The sequence below is a fragment of the Cibotium barometz genome, chromosome 9 (genome assembly GCF_041138505.1).
Source record: "Cibotium barometz isolate CiBa-2024 chromosome 9, ASM4113850v1, whole genome shotgun sequence".
Taxonomy (NCBI): Eukaryota; Viridiplantae; Streptophyta; class Polypodiopsida; order Cyatheales; family Cibotiaceae; genus Cibotium; species Cibotium barometz.
In genome coordinates this window covers 31,390,373-31,407,658 of record NC_141054.1, presented here as the reverse complement: position 1 = coordinate 31,407,658, position 17,286 = coordinate 31,390,373, and the positions used below count along the sequence as shown (strand labels likewise).

Here is a 17,286-nt window from a genome sequence, read left to right as displayed (position 1 = left end):
GGGGCAGCTCTAGGATCTAAGAAGGTGAAGCTCATGCTAGTATGATCTTGAGTCCCTCCAGCATGGCCTTGCGGGTTAGAAGATGTGGGTTGGTCCATGGTATAGCTGGGTGATACTACAAAAGTAGGATTCGTTGGGTTCGATGATAATAACAAGAGAGGCAAGGAAGGGGGGGGGCATGGGGAGATTGAGAGAGGTATCGAGGGGAAGGGTTGGGGGGGGGGAGAGGGAGAGGGTGAGGGTGAGGGTGAAGAGAAGATATGGGAGGGAGAGGTGTGAAGAGAGCATTGTGGGGGGGGGGGGGGGGGGGAGGGGGAGGAATGAGTGGAGGTGGAGGTCTTGCCCTATTAAAAAGGTTTGCATAGGTAGGATTAAGGGTTTTTAGAGTTGTGCCTTTAAGATCTGTCTTCTTTATAGTTAGGCAGATTGGAGACAAGGTAAGGGGGATAATAGATTGCCACCTAACCACTCCTATAAAACAATCTTGATATAATCTCATGGTTGAAAACTTGTGTAGGGGAAGAGTAGACATTTTATGGTTGATGGATTCACTGGGCAAGGTATCCGACATAAGGCCTAAAATTAGTTGTAGTAGGAGATAGGCCTTATATAATTTATTCATTGTAAACGTGGCTAGAAATATAAAATTTTTCTCAAGTTTCCTCTAAGACTAGTCTTATTCTATTAAAACATTGTTACACAAAGCTTGCTTGAAGTCATGATCTCATTGAAGGAGAAGACTACTTGTACTATTTAACCTTTAACTTATAGTCAAGGTTAGCAAAAAATATGTTAAGATGAGGGTAGGTTTACAATTTTAATGTTGTGTGCACATGATGTAATCTTAAGGTTCTTATATGATTATCCTGTTAAAACCTTGATAAGAGGGTACATCCTAATCTTAAGGTTCTTATAGGAGTTCCTAAATGGGGCCTAAGCTTAAGGTTCATATAGGACTACCTTGATGGGGCCTAAGCTTAAGGTTCAGATAGGGCTACCTTGATGGAGCCTAAGCTTAAGGTACATATAGGACGACCTTGATGGGGCCTAAGCTCAAGGTTCTTATAGGATTTTTGCTTGAACGGGTTGGCTTAGGTTCATGGGGCCTAAGCTCAAGGTTCTTATAGGATTTTTGCTTGAACGGGTTGGCTTAGGTTCATAGAGGACTACCTTGATGGGGTCTAAGCTTAAGGTTCTTAATAGGATTTTTGCTTGAATGGGTTGGCTTAGGTTCCTCTAATATTAGTCTTTTTGACACTTGATAAGGTTCGGTGATGATTAGTCTTATTCCATTAAAACCATGATAAACAAATAAGGGTCAAATTTGAGTATACTTATTCACTCAAAACTAGATAGGAGTGTTTATAATTTTATGTTATGTAATTGCAAATTTATAAAGAAAATGTAAAGTGTTTATAATTTTATGTTATTTAATTGCAAATTTACAAAGAAAATGTAAAGTGTCCCCCCCCCACCCCCCCCCCACACACACAAAGTGTCTCTCTCTCTTCTCCCCCCCAAAAAAATAAAAAAATTGTGTTTGCATGCACATAGGACAAGTGTCCATAATAGTATAATACCGAAGGCATTAGGTTTTATGGTGGAACCTTTGCATTTGGAAAAATTCATGAGCATATATTCCATGTTATATTTAATTGCAAATTGGAAAAAAAAAAGGTTTTGGTGACTTAAATGCAAAATGTTAATCGGGGTCAAGGGTAACTATTTTCCATTAAAACCCTTACGAGTGACGGGTTTCTCTAAGATCAGCGTGTCTTATTCCCAGTAGCCATTGATAAGCAAAGGCTAATTGGAATCAAGTTTTTGATTAAGGTTAGAGAGAGAGAGATGGCGGTGAAGAGGACCCAGCAGCACCAACAGCAGCAGAAGAAGGCTGTCCAAGTTGCAGGTGCTGCCATTGGTGTAATGATCGCTGGCAAACTTCTCATGCGCATCCTCAAGGCCATCACTGGAGGTAAAACATATCCTTGCATTAATAATCCCATAAAGCATTCTCCTCACATTGCCTCCACACCCGCATTACCAAACCCTAATCTCCATTTGTGCTGTTTCTCTTCATTTAGAAAACTGTGATGGATGCTATAACATGATAAAGAGTCTTAAGGTAATGCATTGCAAAGCTCCACAACTCAGGAGTAGGTTTTACTGCAGGTGGGTTGTCTTAGTTTTGATGATAGATTTGTATTAAAAGTATTTAACAATGCACTATATTGCATTCTTTGACTTCATAAAACCAAAACCCTTGATATACTCAATAACCTTTTATGTCCATTGATGTAGTAAACCATAAGTCAACTAAATATACTCCCCACACTTCTTTTTATTCAATGAAAAGATTACACGTAATTGCATCCCAAATTCCTAAATTTGGAACTCATCATGTGGTGTTTTGTTTACTTAATAAATGTGTAAATATTGTTTTATTATAAATATTTTTTTTAAAATATACGTATCTACGAATGTACGTACATACATATCTGTGTGCGCGCTATGAATGTGTGTATGTGTGCATGCATGCGTATATATAAATGTAAATGTATATCTATATTTACACATTTAAATGTATATATATATTTAAATGGAAATGTATATCTATATTTACACACGTAAACACACACATTTTAGCAAATATATCAACATCCCATCGTGTATTAAAACCTAATCTTGAGATGTGGATCTATTTCATGTGCAATATGTCCAAAGGGGAGACCTTTTGCTGTTTTATTTACAAAACCCATCAATCAAAAATTCATTAATAGTGAGTCTTATCAAGAAATCAAAACCCATCTTTCAAAAATTCATTAATAGTGAGTCTTATCAAGAAATCAAAACCCATCTTTCTTCTTTAAAAAATCAAACTTTTGCTTATTTCAATGCATGAGTAATCAGGCAACCCTTGTTTTCTATCTTGCAAAAATGATGGACATAGTATGTCTTTTGTGCAGACAAGTCATCCTATTTCAAATTTGTCATCAACCTAGAACCGTCACAAATAATAAAGCTTGCTGAGGAGTTGATTGGAAGGTCACAAAGAATTCATGACCTAGTAGCAGGTGTTCCTCCCCAGAAGGTAATCTTTCAAACGAAGATAGATGAATTGTTTTCATTTGCACAGTGTTCCTTTGAATGTTACTGGAGAAAAGTTTACAAGGTTAGTGTTCACATAGGAGACTTGTACTAGTGCCTAGTTTGAGCGGATGAAGGCAAAGTACTTCTCTAAGGTGTATCGAATTAAGAAAAACAAGCAAGCTTTGGGTACCGGATTTGAAGTACAAGTCTAAGTCCAACTCATGATTACACGATATATGCTCACCACTTTTATAGGAATCCTTAAAGCGATGATGACCTTAGAAAAAAGGTGGGAGCTTAGGGCTACTTTCCCACATGCCCATTTGCACATTACTCTTGACCTCTAGTGAAAGGACGTGACCCTTGATATCAATGATAACACATGATAGATGATTGAGCATGGTTACATAACACACATGATGCTTGAGCTTATTTGGCATTACATTTTAACACCCCTCCATAATGACACTTACTACATGACTCTGAAGCCTACGACTTGAGACTAGAAAGCTCATTGGTTGCAACAGGTTCCATAGCAATCTGTAATGATGAGATCACACAAAAGTCTAGAACAAGGAACTAGGGATTTTAGTCTCCCTAGGGGACCTTGGACTAGGGATTTTACCTTCCCTTGGGGACCTTCAGAAGAGCGTTTCAATGAAGTCATCAATCACAGGATTGACCTTCTTCTTCTTCTTCTTCAAATAAGCTTGCTTTAAGCAAGGGATTTAAAAATTATCATGTTCATCTTCAGCAGATATGCTTGCTGTACCAATTTGATGAAGAGAACATGAGCCTTCACTAGTATAGAAAAGAGTTTTTAAAAACTGAAGCATTTGGCTTTTCTTGCTTGATGACACTATATCCCTGGTTTTTACACTGTATTTATCATGGCTATGACAAGTTTTCCCACACTTGAAACATTTCTTTCTTGCAAAGAGTTTCTTTCTACATTTTGACCAATGGAAGCATTTGGCTCTTCTTGCTTGATGGCACTATATCCCCCAGTTTTGACACCGCATGTATCTTGCCTATGACGAGTTTTCTAACACTTAAAACACTTCTTGCTTGCAAAGAGTTTCTTTCTACATTTATCTTTTTTATGACTAATGTTGTGATAATACTTGATGCTTTTCTAATTTCTGCTGCTTCATTTGAATTTTTGCTATGAACTGCTTTGACTTGTGACTTATATATATTTTTGTAGTAGAAGTGAGCAAATGTTACTTGCACCTGCTGTACTAGGGTGCCACATGTCCATACTTGTACAGAGTGCACAAGTCTAGTCATCTTTTGAGGATTAGTGAGGAGCATTGAGCATGTTGTGAGCCTAGTTGAGGAACGAGTCACTAGTTGCCATCAAAGCTAGGTCTGGATACAGTATCATCGTGTTGTTCCGGACACAGATGTAACCCACTGGGATGGAAGTTGTACAAGTGTCCAGGCAGCTTATTAGACCAAAAGCTGGGCGTTTTGACATTTTTGTGAACAATTTATAGGACCCATAGGACAGGAAATAGGCCAAAGTTCACATTTGGGGCTGTAGGATGTCTCCAAGACAAGATCCAATAGATTGGACAGCAAGTTTAAGACCCCATGCATGCTGGATTGCAGTTTGGAAGGGGCCTGTAGAGTAACACACAAGTCAGCAAGCAAGACGGGCCTTAGTTCTTTTTCATGGGACACTCTTTAGCAAGGTGCCCACAGAGTCTATGATAAGGCATTGATCCTGCCCGCAATGTCCGTCCCTTTAGCCATTTGGATGCTGGAGCATTGTATGATCTTTCTAAATGTTAGGGTCCGAGACAATGACCCTAACACGAGGCATCCCATCTGCTCTAAGGTCCTGGAGGTGCTAAAGAAGTCATGCTTGGCAATGGAGGAACCTCAATGACTGGCTGCTCCAACAGCCAGTGGTAAACTTGAGGTAGCCTAGGGAAGCGAGGGAGATAGAAAACCGTTTTTTGGTGTCCCTCCCCAAGGAGAACGGAACGAGGAAGATCATTTTGGAACTGAGAGCAACCGGACTAGCTACTAGCATAACTGATGCACTCTCGGCTGAATCAAAGACAACCTGCAAAAAGCCCCTGCGCAAAAGTTGGACTTCTGAAATGTGAGCAGAGAGGTCAGGAGGAAGAGGCACGAGCATCCAATCTCTAGCTCGACTCCTTGCTGGAGGAGATCCATCACACAGTCAGTGAGAGTTATGGCAGTATCTAATTGACCACCACTCTTGAGCTGGAGCAACTTGTCTGCTGAGAACAGGATGGTAAGCAAGCTGGAGGGAGATTGGCTGATGTGGAGGCCGTGTTGCCAATCAACAAATGGAAGCCGACTCAAACTTCAAATTAGATCTTTTGCCTGTGCTCTGCAAAGGGCAGGCAGGTGTAGGAGAAGGAGACGGCAAAGAAGGGGCATGTGCTAATTTCTAAATAAAAAGGCGGGCGGGCGGGAAAGATTGCAGGACTGAAGGGAAGCATAGAAAGCTGTCAGTGAAAGGGGCGGGTGAAGAGGAAGCAGCAGAGAAAGGGGTGGGCTGAGAGAAAACGGGCAGTAGAGAAGGTGGGCAGAGAAAGTGGCGAGTTTAGAGAAAAGGTATGACTGGCAGGGAAGGGCTCTAGGGGTGCTGCACCGGGAAGGGTGCACGGGGAGCTGCTCAACGAGGTCTCACTTTTTTTTCTTGTTAAGATCTGAAAATAACCTGAAAGTTAATATCACACTTTCCTCCACATTTACATTGAAGTACAATTTTCTTGGAGAGACTTCCATCAGTTATAAAGTAACCACTTGCTTTGCTAGTGTTTGAAGCAGATAAATGACATTTGGTGGTTGTATTAATCGGAGCGACTGCCTGCTATCATCAGGTTACTTACGAGAACGTTATTGCTCCTTTAGCAAGGCTAGAAGCCGAGGAGTTTGCATTGATGCAATCATGCAAGTTTCCAAGGCTAGTTTCCACTTCTAAGGAGGTTCAACAAGCAAGTTTAGATGCAGAGAAGATGCTTGATTCTTACAAATCAAAGTGCAGGTCAAATTCACTTGTTCCATTGTGATTGCACTGCTATTTTATATAACATGGTTTGCATTGAGAGAAAAAAAGTAAGTTGTATTAACGTCCTCAAAAAGACCCAATGGGTCTGTGGACCAAATGGTCGTACAAAATCTTCCTGAGAGTATTGGTCCATAGAAAGCAAACTGAGAACTTAAAGAAAAAAAGAACTGGCTACTTATGCTAAAAACATGTGTAAAAAAATAGCATGGGTAGGGGGCATGAGGAATGCATGCCTCATCCAATAATAGTACCATCCTCCGTTAAAAAGCAGAAAGCTATGATGATGACCACCTCCTCATCCAATAATAGTACCATCCTCCTTCATGATACAACACATGGCTCTTATGATACCCACCTCCTGTGATGAGGCCTCTCCATGTTGATGAAGTATGTCCTAGATCTGCTCTGATGAATGGAAGGTTGGAATCCCTTGGGATGGGGTTGTCTGGTTCTCAAGAGGGATTGCGCTTGCTCTCTTGTGACTCCATGGCTGTTTGGCCAAGGGCCGGTGATCTGGTATTTGATTGAATCATTGATGACGTGTGATTTGTCTATCCTTGTGTGTGTGTGTGTGTGAGAGAGAGAGAGAGAGAGAGAGAGAGAGAGAGAGAGAGAGAGAGTTATATTAAACGTCTTCAAAAGACCCAGTGGGTCTATGAGACCTGAATGGGAGAGATTAATTAGGGTTAGGTTAGAGTTCATGTGGGAGACATACACAGAGAGAACAAGGGAGAGAGAAAGAGAGTTGTGGGGATAAGTCAACTCAGGATGGAATGAGTGTGTGACTCCCCTATCACACATGTATATTGCACTAGTACACATAGTGCACTTAGTACATTAAAAGTACTAAGTGTACTATGTACTATAACTTATGGGCTTGTACACACTATAAGGGTGGGCATAATGCCTTTACCCCAACAACCTCCCACTTAAAGGCAAAGTGCCCTTAAATGAAGGAAAAGAAAAAATCAGCATGTACATGATAATATACAAGGCCATATCAAGGCTGAAACTGGCCTCATCCAATGCCCATCAAGTGTCTGCAATGAGCAAACCGCTCCGGAGGCAAACTCTTTGTCAACAGATCAGCCGGGTTGTCATCCGTATGAATCTTAACAAGCTGAATTTGCTTGTTCTCTATCACCTCTCTGATGAAGTGATACTTCACATCTACATGCTTCGTCTTTGCATGAAAAACAAGGTTCTTTGCCAACTGGATGGCACTCTGACTGTCACAATGCAACAATGGAATATCCCCTGTATAACCCAAATCAACCACTAACCGAGATAGCCATAATGCCTCCTTGCAAGCCTCTGTGGCTGCAATATACTCGGCCTCTGTAGTAGATAAGGCAGTGCACTTCTGCATCCTAGATATCCATGACACAGCACCTCCTGTGAATGTAAACACATAACCGGTAGTAGACTTCCGGTTATCTGGATGACCGGCATAATCCGAATCCGTGTAACCATGCACTAATGCATCCTGTTTGCCAAAGCAAATGCACATATCCTGTGTGCCCTTCAGGTATCTCATGACACCTTTCACTGCTTCCCAATGCTTCTTGCCAGGGTTGGCCATGTATCTAGAAACCACTCCCACTGCAAATGCAATGTCCGGCCTAGTAGCAACCATGGCATACATGAGACTGCCACAAGCTGAAGCATACGGAATCTTGGCCATATCAGCCCTGCCACCATCTGACTGTGGGCTGTCCATAGCACTTAGTTTCACATATGGAGGCAAAGGAGTACTAGTCTTCTTCCCCCCGTCCATATTGAACCTCTGCAAAACTTTGCCAATGTATTCCTTCTGAGACAAATACAACACATGCTGATTTCTGTCCCGAAGTATCCGCATACCCAAGATGTGATTTGCATCACCCAAATCCTTCATATCAAAGGTTTGATGCAGCCTCTGTTTCAAGGTATCCATCTCTTTACGAGATTTCCCGGCAATCAACATATCATCAACATACAAGATGAGGATCAATAGACTGCCATCCAAAGCTTTCTTGGTGTATAAGCAGTGATCTATGTCACTTCTCCTGAATTTCTGTGATTTCATGAATGTATCAAATTTATGATACCATTCCCTTGGTGCCTGGTTGAGCCCATAAAGACTCTTTTTCAGCTTGCATACAAGCTTCTCCTTTCCATTTACTGCATAACCCTCTGGCTGCTGCATATATATCTCCTCATGGAGATCACCATGAAGAAAAGCAGTCTTCACATCCATCTGAATCAAGTCCAGATCATCATGTGCAACCAAAGCTAACACAGCTCTAAGTGGTCATTTTGACCACTGGAGAGAAGATCTCCTCAAAGTCCACACCATATTCCTGCTTGAAGCCCTTAGCCACTAACCTGGCTTTGTATCTTGGCTTTGCATCAGGTGCAACTTTGAGCCTGTAAACCCACTTGCATGGCAAAACCTTCTTGCCTGTAGGCAAATGCACCAACTTCCATGTTCCATTTTTGTGCAGAGAATCCATCTCTGACTTCATGGCACGCTCCCAAAGAGCCTTGTCTGCCCTCTGTAAAGCCTCCTTATAACATGAGGGCTCCCCACAGTCAGTGAGCATCAAGTAGTCAACCCCTGGAACAAACCTGTCAGGGGCTCTAGAGGGTCTTGTGGACCTCCGTACCCAATGACCATCATTTGCAGGTTGCTGTCCAGCCTGCATATCACCCATTGGTGGCTCCTGTTCCATGCCATAAGGCTGAAATATCATGCCCGGTATTTCCTCTAACTGTGGCATATCCATAGGGATATCTTCTGCCATCTCTGGCTGTCCATTTGGACCATTTTCAGCACCATTTAAGGGCTGGTTTTGCTGCTGTAATGGCTGATTTACAGCCCTTTGTTGTTGTCCATGATGTCCATCATCATCAAAGATGACTCTGCCAGGCTTCTGTTGCCTTGCAGGCTCCTTATACATGCATGTTTCATAAAAAATGACATCATTGCTGCGTATAATCTTTCTATTCACGGGATCCCAAAGTCTATACCCCATTTCACCTCTGTCACCATATCCTAGGAATATGCATTTGTGAGACTTAGGATCAAGTTTGGTGCGCATTTCCCTGCGTATGTGCATGTACGCAACGCAACCAAACACTCTCAAGTGCTTGTATGACGGAGGCTTATCTGTCCATACTTCTTCTGGCACTTTCCCACCAAGCCTCGTGTTAGGTGACCTGTTTATAAGATGAACGGCTGTCATAACAGCTCAGCCCAAAAACCATGAGGTAATGCAGCATGTGACAACATAGAACGGACCTTCTCCTGAATGGTCCTGTTCATCCTCTCTGCTGTCCCGTTTTGTGGAGGATCATAAGGAGTAGATAGCTCCCTCTTGATGCCTTTAGCATCACAAAAGTCCTGAAACTGTTTGGACATATACTCTCCACCATTGTCGGAACGCAAAGCCTTCAGTGTTTTGCGAGTTTGATTCTCAACAAGAGCAACAAACTTCTCAAACACTGAGAATGTATCACTCTTCAAACGAAGAGGATAAACCCACACCTTACGTGTGGCATCATCTATAAAAGACACAAAATATTTTGCCCCTCCCAAAGAAAGCTGAGGCATCTCACATACATCTGTATGCACAAGCTCTAACTGAGCATCTTTCTGTCCAAGAGCTTTCTTGTGGGGGCACTGTAGTTGCCTACCATATATACAATGCTCACAAAACTGAAAACTTGAAAACTTTAGAGAAGGCAAGTAACCCAAACGAGACAATTGCTCCATTCCCTTGACACTCCCCAACCGGCTATGCCACATAGAGATTTCCGGCAGCTCGGTTGCATTTACATTAGCATGGTGACAAACACCTGCATGCATAAAGTAAAGAGTGTCCACCTTAGAGCCTCTGGCAACAACCAGTGAGCCCTTACTAATTTTCCACTTTCCACGACCAAATGTGGTAACATAATCAGCATCATCAAGCTGTCCAGTAGAAAGCAGATTCTTCTTGATCTCAGGCACATGCCTGACATCATGGAGCATAAGCTGTGAGCCATCTGAAAACACAAGCCTCACATCACCTCTGCCAAGAATCTTGCATGCATGGTTATCACCCAAATAAACCACTCCTTCATTGCCAGCAGTATACCTGACAAACAAGTCTCTGCAACCTGTGACATGAAAGGAGGCACCTGAATCAATGATCCATGAGTGCATACCATGACCACCTGTAAGAAGTGAATGGGCATCAAGTGAAGACGTAAATAGGACCTCATCCTCATTGTCACCTGCATGTGACACATTGATTTCTTCAATCTTGACTCCACTTTTGCCCTTTGGCTTTACATCTTTGGCTTCATCTTTGTCTTTGTCTTTGCCTTTTCCCTTTTCCTTTTGATCATTTTTCCATTTGTAGCATTGCTTTTTGATGTGTCCCTTCTTGCCACAATAATGGCATTCCAAATCCTTTTTGGAGCGAGACTTGCCCCTTCCCCGTTCTTGGCTTTTACCCCTTTGTTGGGATCTCCCACGTGCATTCATTGCATTGGACTTTCCAACAGAGTTGTTTTTCCTGTTCATCTCTTCTTGAAGAAGAGCACCCTCAACATCTGCATATGGCATAGCATTCGAATTGCTAGTGGCTGTCCTGAATGTGTCCCAACTCTCTGGCAAAGTGCATAAGAGAAAAGTGGCTTTGAACTCATCGTCCATTGCCAACTTTTGATTTATAACGTGGCTGACAATACCATTAAACTCATTTAGATGGGTTGTCATAGACGCCCCTTCCTTCATCTGAAGACCTATGAGTTTCTTCAACCAATACACTTTGCTTGAGGCACTTTGCTGGGCATACAAGTCCTGCAATCTCTGCCACATTCCCCAAGCTGTCTTCTCTTCACGAATGCTGAAAAGTAAAGAGTCTGACACAGACAACATGATAGTAGATCTTGCCAGCTCATCCATATCTTCCCACTCTTCAGCAGTAAGAGAAGCGGGCTTTACACCCCTTTCTTTGATAGGCTTGTGCTGCTTCTTCTGGAGCAACACATTATAGCACTGGGTTTGCCAAATATCATAGTTATGTGAGCCTTCAAGCTTCTTGATGTGAAGCAATGAAGAGCTCTCACCTGTGGTTGCCATAGCAATATGCAACCTGTCAATGCCTGACTCCCTGCAAAATGTGCAAACACTGCACCAAAAGCACACAAAGTGCTCACAGTTGTTCTCCCAAGCTTTATCTCCCACTGCGGAAGCTAGAATGCAACTTTTCTCCCACTGTATGTGATGAAACCACCAAAATCTGGTTGCTGCAGATTTAGGACAGCACCTTAAATGTGCTCTGTTGCCCTTCCAAAGTACTGTACAGCAGTACTAAGTGCTCACCTGTGACGTACCAAACCTGTCCCGGCAAGTACAGCAGCTGAAATTGAACCTTTTCCTCACTCAAATCAGTGTACAGCCATGCCAAAACTTGCACAAAGCTGTGCCAAATCTGTACCAGCAGGTACAGTAGCAATAAATGCTCTCCTGGCTGTCCAAATGAGTGAAAATCAGACTTTTACAGTCCCGAACACTGCATACAACAGTTCCGAACAGAAATTGGGCAAAAGCCCCTTGACTGCAAGCTGATTTCTGAGGATTCAAGGCATAAAAGTCTTGCCTGCTGCTTTGCCGAGCTCAACAAGCATAAAATCTTGAAAAGCCCCTTGATTTAAGATCAATTGTTGATCATACATGGTACATTGACGCACATGAAGGCATCCAGAGTGTTCACAGTGCTTCCCCCTGGCCACATATACATCCAATACATGAAAGCCCCTTGATTTACAGGCACATTGAGTGCTTGTAAGGCATCAACACATTGCCCAAAGCATCAAATGCGATTGCCTACATGCAAATCAATCCAATCGGCACAAAAGCCCCTTGATTTGCACTGCAATTTGCTGCAATTTTGCCCGAATGTGCTATTTCTCACATCATACAGCATGTATGAGTGCTTAATTGCACAATTACATCAAAAGCCGCAAATTTTGACATCCAATTTCCTGCAAATTGATCCTGATTGTGACCAATTTCCTGCAAATTGATCCTGATTGTGACCAATGTCACCCAATTTTGCCAATTTTGCTCAAAAATTGAGCAATTTGGCACCTGACCTGCTCAATTGATGATTGTACCTGCTCAATTGCAAATTGGACATGCAAATTCCAAAAAATTTGAAGCAAATACCTCAGGTAGTTTCTGATTTTTTGTTGCAGAAAAAAAAAGGGGGTGATGATGCTGCTGCTCTGCAGGTGGGCAATTGAAGGAGCTGATGCTGCTTCAGTCAAAGTTGAAGCCAAAGGTAGTGAGGAGAGCTTTGTTGCAGATGACAATAGCGACGACGGATGATATCATAGAGAGGCTGAGGGCTCCGACTGTTCCAAGCTGCCGACTGCCAGTTGGTGAGGCGAGTTGCAATGGAGCGCAGCACCAAAAGCGCTGACCCGACTCCTCTTCGCGCTACGGGTATGCACGTAGGCGTGTTCGCTTGTTGAATGCCGCCTCCGACCGGTAGCCAGCGCTACACGAGCTTGAGTGTCTTACACCTTGTGGCCAGGCACCTCGCTTAGTAGCGCTACAGGTACTCGCTCACGCCCGCTTGCTGCCTTCGCCGTCTCCGCCTAGTAGCGCTACACGATTAGCGCTGCTGTTGACGCCCGCCTGCCTAGGACTCATAGACGTGTTCGCCTGGCTGCTGCGACCTTCTATGCCATCGCTCCCAGCTGCCTTCGCCGCCTCCGCCTGAAAGCCAGCCGACTGGACCTCCTCCGGCCTCACTCACTCACTGCACGCCTCACAGAAATCTGATATAGCCATCCAGCAGTGAACTAATGGAGGCGGTGCCTAAAATGATGGCAAATCTACCGAGGCCGTTGTCCATCTCCGATTTGTCGCCGTCCCCAATGCATGGCTCTGATACCAGTTGAATGGGAGAGATTAATTAGGGTTAGGTTAGAGTTCATGTGGGAGACATACACAGAGAGAACAAGGGAGAGAGAAAGAGAGTTGTGGGGATAAGTCAACTCATGATGGAATGAGTGTGTGACTCCCCTATCACACATGTATATTGCACTAGTACACATAGTGCACTTAGTACATTAAAAGTACTAAGTGTACTATGTACTATAACTTATGGGCTTGTACACACTATAAGGGTGGGCATAATGCCTTTACCCCAACAAGACCAAATGGCAAAAGTGATACAATAGTGTCCATGTAATCTCATCATCGTACAAAAGAAAACAAAGACTAGAGCTATGAGTGTGGAATGTCAAATCCGAGCCATATGATACAATACAAAGTGGGACCATCATCATCGTACAACCTATGGAGCTAACCCCCTGGTAGGGGGGAGGGGGACCCCTGGTAGGGGGGAGGGGGCCGTCAAGGATATCGAGCATGGCGCGAGCCTGTAGAAGGCTATGCAGATCTGTTGGGCATGGGAAGGTGGCTTTGTGCCTCTCCAAGATCTCCTCAAGCTGGGACTGATGTCTGTGTTGCTGGCGAGGTCTAGGGAGTCTGGGGCGTTTGGTATGCTATAGTGCCGTGGCCCGGTCTAGAGTCACGCTAGAGTGGGGTTTTAGCGAGGGTCGGGCACTCAAGAATGTGTGGCTCGATGAGGCTGTGGGTATGTCATCCATGGCTGGTGGGGCATCCTCTCGTGGTCGGAAGAACTGAGTGATGGTCGCTTGGGGCCGGGGTAGATGTCTCCCATGGGGTCTCGACTCCCTAATCAATGAGTCTATGTGGTGATGAAGCTCTAGTAGGAAGAGGCCCAGGCACTGCTGATTTGGGTAATCCATGATCCTAGACAAGGATCCAAACCCCTCTTTGAAGAGACGGTGGAACCTCCCTTGAATCTCATAATATATGGTGCATCTGCATATGAAGTGCTCCTTTGACTCGACCTCTTGCTGGCACACAATGCATATCCTCTCCTCACGAGGTATCTGCATGGCTCTCCCTGTCTCTATCCTCAGACGGTGCGATGACACTTACAACTGGCCCATTGCAATGTGCATGGCATGTGACATGTATATGTCAAGATATACATGCTCAGTATGAACGATCCTCTGTAAGGCTCATGAAAGTATCCATGTAGTACTGCCGTTTGTGTGAGAGTGGCTCATGTGTTGGATCCATGTATCTTGAATGTATAGTCCCAATAAATCATATCTGATCACCCGGTTCTTGTCATGCTGAGAGAGCTTGATGAAATATATTCACGCCAAGCCCTTCGTACAGTATAGCAAATAAGTAGTTGATAGGGCAAATGCACTGCTAAAGATAGAATGAATTAGCACAATATCAATTGGCCGCAACTCAGACAAAAAACTTCACAATGTGAAATCTGCATGATGTCTTGGAACTTTAAAAGGAGACTTGCCAACTTTCTTTCTAAGGGGGTTGCTGATTGAACAACATACTGTTAGGCACGGACATAAAGCAAGGCACACGCAGCTCCTTTTCTGAGAGATCTCTAGGCCTATACATGTGAAATGAGAGGGAGTCCTTGGATGCTCCTATCCCCGCGGATTATGACAGGCTTAGGTAAACTGTCAACAATTGTGAAGGTGTCTTGCCGCCAATCAGGAATGGGCGCATGCTCTTAGAACCACTGGATGCCGAGAATCATATCACACCCCAGAAGTGGTGAGACTATGAAGCCTTGCTTGAACGTGGCCTTTTGAACATTGAACTCAAATTGTTGAGCTTTATGAGTGATATATGTGCGGAGACTAGGTGTACACCCGTCCACGACTAAATTATGAGACACTAATGTGCAACTCATTGTCTTAGCCAATTGCGGAGAGATGGCGTCTTCCGAGCTGTCCATGTCAAATAGGACAATGAATTGTTGTCCCTTGGTTGTGCCATAAGCACAATGAGAGATTTTGTTTACCCTTTAGGGGGTAATAGATTCAAAGAGAGTAACAACTGTACAACATTCATATTTGAAGATGGAGGGGTGGATGTAGCGTTAGTGGCGGCGGCCACTGTAGAGGAGGATGCTTTGGAGGCTTTATAAGCCTGTAACTTGGTGCAATCCCTCTTACCATGGTCTACTTGATGATAGAAAAAACAACGATTCTCTGTTTGGTACCGCTTTTGCTCCTCTGGCTGGAGATAACCTCTAGTAATGCCCTCCTTGGGCTTCTTCTCAAGCGTTTTGGCCTCTTAGAGGTTCATTATCTAGGATATGTTATCAACGAGTCCGGTATTCGTTTGCACCCAGACAAGGTACAAGCTATATTTGGCCTCTTCGAGGTTCATTTGGCCCCTTAGAGGTTCATTTGGCCTCTTAGAGGTTCATTATCTAGGATATGTTATCAGCAAGTCCGGTATTCGTTTGAACCCAGACAAGGTACAAGCTATATTGGATTGGGATGTTCCTAAGACTGCCCAGGAAATCAGATCGTTTGTGGGTCTCTGTTAGGGTACCCCTATGGGTCTTTGTTAGGCCTACAATACCCCCATGAATAAATTGTCCGACCTTGCTACACCGCTTACCATTAGAATTTATGCATCTCAATGTATTTGGGTTGTACCATTTATTGGACATTTTATGTGTTTTCTCCTTCATTTATGGGTCGTGCACAGTCGGCCTGTCCCTAGAGGTAGTCAGCCAGTTCACACGTGGACTATATAAGGAGGCCTCCCATTTCTCACTTTCTCGTCTGAGTCCTTACACAAGTTCAGCATTCTCTTGCTGGCTAATTGCCATTGTAAAGCTTCAAGCTAATATAAAAGGTGATCTTGTCCACAAGCTCTCTACTCTCTCCCTAGTTTTGTTTATGCTTCCGCCTGTGCGTTCTCCAACATGGTATCACTCGCTTAGGTTCAGGCTGCTCCATCTAGTGCAAATCTGCCCGCCATCTCTTCTGAGCCTTGCGTTTTCTGCCATAGCTCCTCCTGGCTGCAGATCAGTCCCATTCAGAGGCTGCATTTTCTGGTCCAACCAGCCATCTTGCTGCTGTTGGCCAGCCCTACAGGCTGCGTTTTGCACTTCAGAAGCAGGTTGTGGAGTTCTTGGCTACGTTTTCTGTTTTCTGCATCAGTTGAGGTGAGCTTCTTGCATGCGGAGTTACCAAACAAGTGGCTGTACATCTCCTTCTTCCTCCACAAGTCCCTACCCTTCCGGTAGGAGGTTCCCGGTGGTTTCTTCGACTGTTTTGCTGCTGTCCAGCCTCCTCTCTTAGGTTTGAGAGGGGGCTGATTAGTTCTGGAGCCTCGCTTCGTTGGAAAGCACTTGAAAGGAGTCTTGGAGAGCTGAGATTTGTGTTCTTTGTTGCTGTGGATATGGGTTCCCTCTTGGACGAGGCATCTATCCTTGTTTCTCAAGAGCAGGTAAGGTTCCCTCCCAGTGGATAGGATCAGGCACTTGTTACAGTGCAACACACACGACAGTGTCACTGCTTCTCTTCTGGAAAAGAGGTTCATTTGGCCAAGGATTGCAAGCCCAATGGTACAGCCCAGGCCAAGACCAAGTTTTCAAAGATTGGCAATGATCATATACAGGATAATGATACAAAATTCTTCTAGTACCACTTCTAGGGCAACTAGGGCAATTCCAGCTCAAGAGAACCCACATGGCGTACTTCTCTAGTACACATGTAGTTCCCCCCCATGTGCTTCCAGCCAGAGGAGGCTTGTGGGCGAGAGAGGGGGCTGATTACAGCTCCACTTACTGGTGCATGGGGACCATGATTCGGAGTTCCAAGCATTAGACATCTGGCAGGACATGGTTATCTTTTGTGTAGCAGGGATTATGAACTAGATCTGTTCCAAGTTCATTGTTGGAGGCTTTTGGGACGTGATGTGTTCCGCCCACTGTTGGGGATTATGGGCGCGGTGTGTCGAGCAACGCATCATCTATTCTTGGAGTTCACTGCACACTTGTGTGGGAATTCGTGGCCAAAGCTTGCTGTTCGTGGTGGCATTTTATTTCAAGGAAACAGGTTGGCGGGTGCTCTCTCCGAGGTGATCTCAGTATTCGCGGTGCTAGAGGGTCCATGGTTGCATCTTCATCATCCTGAGAGGCTGGGGGAGGAATCTTACACTGACCTTGATAGAAGTTTTAAATGCCTTCTGTTTCCTCGATACCAAAGTCATGTTTCCTCTCGAAAAC

At 44.0% G+C, this 17,286-nt stretch overlaps 1 protein-coding gene across 2 annotated transcripts in view; it reads left to right on the top strand.

The window, feature by feature from the left end:
- Nucleotides 1-1,713: 1,713 nt before the first annotated feature.
- LOC147635460 (putative thimet oligopeptidase) overlaps nt 1,714-17,286 on the top strand; it is a 101,738-nt gene continuing 86,165 nt past the window's right edge. The window contains exons 1-3 of one of the 2 annotated variants that reach the window (XM_086802740.1): nt 1,714-1,975; nt 2,967-3,091; nt 5,955-6,118. In XM_086802740.1, the coding sequence (XP_086658866.1) occupies nt 1,849-1,975; nt 2,967-3,091; nt 5,955-6,118 (416 nt within the window). In that variant the 5' untranslated portion in view covers nt 1,714-1,848. Of the gene's footprint in view, nt 1,976-2,966; nt 3,092-5,954; nt 6,119-17,286 lie in introns of those variants that run through there. The other variant, XM_086802741.1, reaches the window with a different exon arrangement.